The 6,817-nt window shown below is 35.1% G+C and overlaps 1 protein-coding gene across 1 annotated transcript; it reads right to left on the bottom strand.

Annotated features, from left to right (window-relative positions):
• Positions 1-2,325: 2,325 nt before the first annotated feature.
• On the bottom strand, positions 2,326-5,678 carry LOC104849083 (olfactory receptor 5T2). The gene is made up of 2 exons (XM_010605384.1): positions 5,665-5,678; positions 2,326-3,358 (listed from the first exon to the last, which is right to left on the bottom strand). The coding sequence occupies exon 2, from the start codon at positions 3,253-3,255 to the stop codon at positions 2,326-2,328; it is 930 nt and encodes a 309-aa protein (XP_010603686.1). The 5' UTR covers positions 3,256-3,358; positions 5,665-5,678.
• Positions 5,679-6,817: the final 1,139 nt, after the last annotated feature.

Below are 6,817 nucleotides of genomic sequence, written 5' to 3' on the forward strand. Positions count from 1 at the left end.
TTACTTTGAAAATAAAAAAATACATATAGAAATAGAGGGCCCCCTTCAGGGTATGCCTCTGTTGACACAATAGATAGTGGGGGTGGGCAGGAGTGTGCAGTTCTAAGCTAAATAGTCTCAATGACCCAGCAACTGTCCCCTGAGATTCAGACTGATTTCTGTCTGCAAGGCCCAAGGTGAGATCTCTGGCCTCCTTCTGGGTTGAACTGTGAAAGGTTCTACTGCAGGTTCCAGCTGACTTTCCCCTGAAGTTAGACCAGGTTCTGATGTGAGGTGCTGGTGCCTCTGACTTACCAACTATGGTGGTGTGGTATGTCTTTATCTCAGATTTTCTTCACTTTTACAGTGGGCTTCATAGAGGCCTTCTTTCTGTTGTTCATGGGGTGGGGAGCAGTGCAAACACTGATGTCTTGGTGCCCACATGGCTGGTCTCCTCTGGAGCACTGGGATGAAGGGGTGGGCATACCAGAGGGTTATGAGTGGCTGTTAAGCTCCTCTGGAACTCTTGGTTGAACTCTCTTGGATTTTTCTTGATATAATTTGTTATGCCTTTTGAATGGCTTTTTATTTTATTTCAAATGTTAATTCCATATTTATGCAAATTGTGAAGTAGATGTGGATACTGTGATGCATCTCTTTCTGCTCTAGAGTCTCTAATCATGTCTTTCATTCATCTCATCTCAGAAATTATCTCAGAAATTATTTTTGTTTTAAATATTTCTAAAGCCTCATTTATCTGTTATGTTACTTCCTGTGCTATCAGTTCAGGGTGTCCAGGTAGTTGATTTTCAGGCTTTTTCACCTCATTTCCTCCAGAATTTGCCTTTGATGAACTGGTATGCTGTATTTGTGCTCATGCCTTTTTTTGAATGTTTTATCATTTCTATTTTTGTTGTTGATACTCTTCTAGGTTTAATTCCTGGTTTAACACTTTTATCTTCCTGTTATGGCTTGTGTTTAGATTTTGAGTCCCTGATGACTCTGAAGCAATCTCACTTTCACTATACCAGGAAGGACAACTGGTTAAATCAGTCACAGTGCCTTAGCCCAAGTGATACAATCAGAAACACAGTAGCTTCAAACACAATTTAGAAAATTACAATTTATGGTAGTTCTTAATCTATCACCTTTAACCTTGTGAATTAAATCAAAATCAAGGCTGGAGCTCAGAACAATGGACTTTATGACCCCCTGTGCCTCTGTGGTGTTAATCCAGGTACCAGCTGAGCCAGGCATCCAGAGGGAGGGTGGGGCATTTAAGATACTTCTTACCATTCTTCTGCTAAGGTCTGGGGGATGGGACCCTGGTGCCAGGCAAGATCTACATGGCTCTACCTCTCATTACTCCTCTGGCAAGGATGGTGGGAGGGGTTGGGATCCTCACAATTACTATTAAATTTTTAAATTTATAAATGTTTAAGTGTTACGTTTTATTATTTTATTTCCCCAACTTGACCAGATGGAATTCATTTCATCTCTGGTATCCAGCATTAATAACTGCTCATCTTATATTTGTATGTGTTTAATATTACTGAAAATTACTAGGTGCAGCAGTTGTGTACCCCTACTACATCTCAGCATGTCAGTGTATTAATGTAAGTAGTAATTAGATAAAAACTAAAACATTAATTCAATATACCCTATGTTCTTATGGAAAAGACAGATTAGGACAGAGAAACATTGCAAAGAAAGGTCTTATGAAGGCAAAGGGTAAATCTGGACACCCAAAAACTACAAGGAAAAGCCTCATAAGACAGCAACCTTTCAGGATGTGAGGGAGATCTGGCTGTGACATCTGTCACCCCATTGGTTGCCAGGGTTGATTTGGCTGATCGGACTGGCTAGGAGGGTGTCCCCTTCCTCCTGCTCCACTCTATATTCATCTCTCTGAAGCTGCAAGCTTGGTCAAAGAGAACGACACCCCCAATAGAGGAGGACTATTTCTTCAGTCAAGGGTATACGAGTAGCTGCCCTCCCCTACTAGAACCTTCAAACAAGCTCTCAAGAAATCAACGTTTCAATATCTTGGTTTGGATTTCTAGTATCCAAAACTGAGAAATTATATCTGTGCTATTAAAACAATTCTTCTTTTTGCATTTTTTATTACAATCTCAGCAAACTAGTGGAGCCAGTTTTATCACACATGGACATATGTATTTATATAAATATGTGTCTATGAACTCAGAAAGAAGCAGATATACTCATGTGGGGAAAAACTGCATAGTTAGACTAGGATCTTTATATTGTAAAATTTCAGTAAGAGTAGCAACACTGCTTATCTAGAACAAGATTATTCAGTTCAAATTTTTCTGAGAAAAATTCACTTTATCCCCGAGCACATTTTCTGAGCAGTCTTTTGATTGCCTCTTTGACATCTTTGTTCCTGAAACTGTAGATGATGGGATTCAGAATGGGAATGACAATGGAGTAACATGTGGACACTATCATGTCATGCTCCAAGGCATAGCTGGAACTTGGTCTCACATACATGAAAAGGATCGTCCCATGATAAAGGGACACTCCAGTTAGGTGAGAGCCACATGTAGAGAAGACTTTTCTCCTCCCATCAGCAGAAGGCATTTTCAGAATGGCCAGCAGGATGAGACCATAAGAGATGAGGATGATCAGAATGGTGACCACCTCAATGGAGCTCACAAAGAGGAAGAGTAGAAGCTCATTGATATGAGTGTCAGAACAAGAAATAGCAAGAAGAGGAGGGATATCACAAAAGATGTGTCTAATTTCATTGGACCCACAGAAGGACAGACTGAAAGTGGCCACTGTATGTATCGTAGAATGCAAAAGTCCCCCAATACAGGAAGCAGTGATGAGTGACACATAGACCCCGAGCATCATGCTCATAGAATACAGCAGCGGGTTGTAGATGGCTAAGTAGCGGTCATAAGCCATTGCTGCTAAGAGAAAGCACTCTGTGGTCCCCAAAGTAACAATGAGAAACATCTGTACTGCACATTCAAGCAATAAAATGACTTTCATTTTTGACATAAAATCTCTTAACACTTTTGGAGTAATAACAGTGGACAGACAGGCATCCACAAATGATAGAAAACTCAAAAAATAATACATTGGGTTGTGCAGCTGGGCATCCTCAATGACCAATAGAATCAGCCCCATATTTGCCATGATAGTAAAAAGGTAAATAGCTAGAAACAGCGAAAAGAGAATGGCCTGCAGTTGAGTGTCGTCTGTGAAGCCTTTGAGAACAAATGCTGTAACTTCAGTGATATTGTTCATACTGAAAACGCATAGAAAATGCTTGAAGACCTGTAGAGGATTATAGTCTGTATTACTGTGAAAATACTGAACAGTACTCTCTGCCAAGGGAACATGCACTGTATGTATTTATTTTGTATCAATACATAGCAGTAAATGTTTGATGTCACTAATGAGATATGTAAGTGTTCAGTCCAAGTCTAGATCTGTAGTATTTCTAATACCTCAGAGCTACTGGTTAAGCTACCCTTGCATTCTTTAGCTGGTCCTCTGTCACAACATACGAAAATATGTAGCACGTTACAAAAATATGCTTCTGACACCCAAAGCCATTGGATAATGTCAGGACACAAATCCTATGGACAGAGTGTTATAATTCTAGATCTTTCAGCAAATTTGTTAAAATAATTTGTTGCAATATATTACCCCACTGATTGAGAACATTATTTGACAACATCAGTGCAAATACTGAGGAACAAAAATATTAGTAAAATTAGTTTAAATATACAACATGCCACATTAGGTTGATTCTACATAGCAACTCCTTCCTGTATCATAATGTGGTATACCTTTTTTTCTAAATCTTTCTATTCCCAGTAGATCCTATTGCAATTGAGTGTCTAGGGTTAATGAATATGTGGGAGACAAAATGGGGCATGAAATTTATATGACAATACATGTTTATTCAAATTTTCTTCTTAAATACATGGAATTTCATTACCTTTTTAACCTAAATAGGTTTTCTTTTTTATTTCTTCTGAAAATTTAAATTTGTGGCATTCTCTATGTTTTTGCACTCTCATATCCAGTGAAATTCAGTAGAATTATTCTGAAAAAAATATAAGAAAAGTGAGTTTTAAAACTTCTTATAGCCAGGTGTAGTAGCACATGCCTGTAATCCCAGTATTCAGGAGACTGAGGCTGGAGGATCCCTGTGAGTTTGAGACCTGACTGGACTACATAGTGAGTCTCAGGTCAGTCTCAACTACATAGTGCGATCCTGTCTCAAAAAATTTGTTATATTTATGTAATTTTAAATCAATCTGTGAAATAACAGCAAAGTAATTGTTCATGAAGGTACAACTCAATATGTCACAACTACCATAATTAAATTATAATGCTCAATATTATTTATAACAAGATTCATAACAACTTAAAAGCATAAAGAATAAAAAAATATGGAATAATAGAAATCTCCCCTACTCTTCCAATTAAATAAATTGTAGTTAGAAATTCTTTGTGAATTCATATTTTGCATTATTCATTTGTAATACAGAACTACTTAGGGAATAGATTTTGTTTAAGTTATATATGTCTATTTTTTACATTCCTTAGGCCAAAAGACATTTGGGTCATTTTTGAAGGTGCTTAATCAGAGACATTATAATAGATCAACTACTTAGATTCATCAGTATGTTAGACTCCCTTTTCAATGGACTGAGAAAATTACCATAATTTATGTTAGAAATATTGAGAAACTGGGAAGAAATATTCATAGCAACCATCATGTGATATAGATCATCAGGATTATGAGGAGAATTGTCAAGATCAGGATAAATATTTTCATTATTATAGAAAATAATAAAAGAAAGCCAACAACAAAAACACTGTTCTGAACTGAGAGTCTTTCCTGTTTTTTGTCTTTTTCTTTCTTCTTTTTCCTTTGTTCTTTTTGTAATTTTTCCATACTTCCAATGTTTATTTATTATTTTAAATTATGGTTTTATGAAAAATAAATTTCCTTTATTTACAATAGAACAATAATTTTGGAGCATATTGTACAATGAAAGGATATATTCTTTTCTTCCCTTTCTTTCTTTTTTTGTTTTGGTCCTGGAGATGCAACTTAGCACCTTGAGCTTCAAGGCAGGTGTGGTGCCACTGAGCTAAATCCCCAGCCCCAAACGGATATTTTAAAAATGAGATTAACAAGCTTAAAAGCTCACAACACTGATGATAAGGAGAACCTCTATTCTGATACAGATGTACCCAAATATCTTTTTCCTCCCATTCAGAGAGCTCTCTTTCTGATACACATAGAGCTTTTTCCTTCAAATGTCAAAACTGTCTTGGCCACTGACATTTTTAGTGCTAGGAATCCAAACAATGCAATTGAAAACTATTTATAGAATTAATGATGTAGGAAATTTTTAAGTACAACTCAAAATCATTAAAAATTTTCATGATATATAATTTTAAAAATCTGCAAGATGAAATCATCACAAATAAATTGAAAGAAACATAAGACAGAGGAGAAAATGCTTTGCTTACATGTTAGACTAAAGATTGGTGGAAAGTAGAGAAAGTATCAATATAGACAGTGCAGAAAAACTCATATGGCTTATATATATTTAACAATAATTTGAATAATATAAATGTAAATTTATATTCAACTCTCATACAGTCTAAAAAAATTTAAAACATTTAAAACTTCTGTAAATACTAAATGATGCAGAGGTGCTGAAGCAAAGCTAGCATGTTTGCTTTGATGGTGGGATTACTAACAGTGTGACTTTGAAAATCAGTCTGGACATGTCTATTAAGTTTATATTTATAAAATTAGGGCACAACATAAAACCAAAAGAATTACTTTACATAAGCCCAGAACCATACCATTGACTGAGAAAATAAAATCAAAATGTCTGAACAATGCAGTACTATGCACTACTGATTTAAAAATGTCAGCAAAATTAAAGCAGACATTGAAATAGAGATATTCTTAAATGAACACTTGCATATGGATTATAAATTGTAATCAAGCTTACCTCCAGTAAAGAAGATATCTAGATAGAATCAGGATCGTGTTCAGCATGAAGAAGAAGGGATATGCAATAAGGTTCCATTTCATTAACTATGAAACTCTATAGAATACATAAATCAGAGACTGAATAATATCAGTATACAGGGTCAATTTTAATCCTGTTTTATATTATTCTCAAAAATATATCTTTCCCTTTATAAAATGCAGTTATATTGTTAATATTTATCAGTTCTCTTAAGGTTAATAGAATCTTCTCAGCTAATTGTATTTTTAATAATATGTGTCATTGGCAAACATGATTAAGATGGTCACACTAAACTTTGAAACTTTTACAAAATTATACAAATATTCAAATTAAAATATATTTTATTGGATATAATAGACACTATCAAATATCGTGTCTGTTAACTGTGGAGATAACACGCAAAGTCAGGTAGCTCACTCAAAGAAACGACAATTTTTAGAAGTGAAATCCTGTCTAGAATCATTTCCATTGAAATAATTCGAGTTACAATACACATGCCATAAAATTAAATCATTTAAAGGAAACAAGTCAGTGGCAATTTTGATATTCATAATGTAAAGCCACTATCTGATTTAGTTACTAAACATATCCATTATTACCAACACTTAACCAGCAAATGAATTTCCCATCTTTCCATTCCTAAGCCCCAGCTATTACCAACTGGTGTTTCTGTCTCTATTGACTTACAAGTTTCTGGTACTTTCTCTATGTCAAATTATATGAAATCTGATTTGTGCCTGACTACTGCTTAACACATTCTAAATTCACATCTATCTGAAAAATGTCAATATTCTATG

The sequence above is a fragment of the Fukomys damarensis genome, unplaced genomic scaffold (assembly GCF_012274545.1).
Source record: "Fukomys damarensis isolate Sample0158 unplaced genomic scaffold, DMR_v1.0_HiC HiC_scaffold_73628, whole genome shotgun sequence".
Taxonomy (NCBI): Eukaryota; Metazoa; Chordata; class Mammalia; order Rodentia; family Bathyergidae; genus Fukomys; species Fukomys damarensis.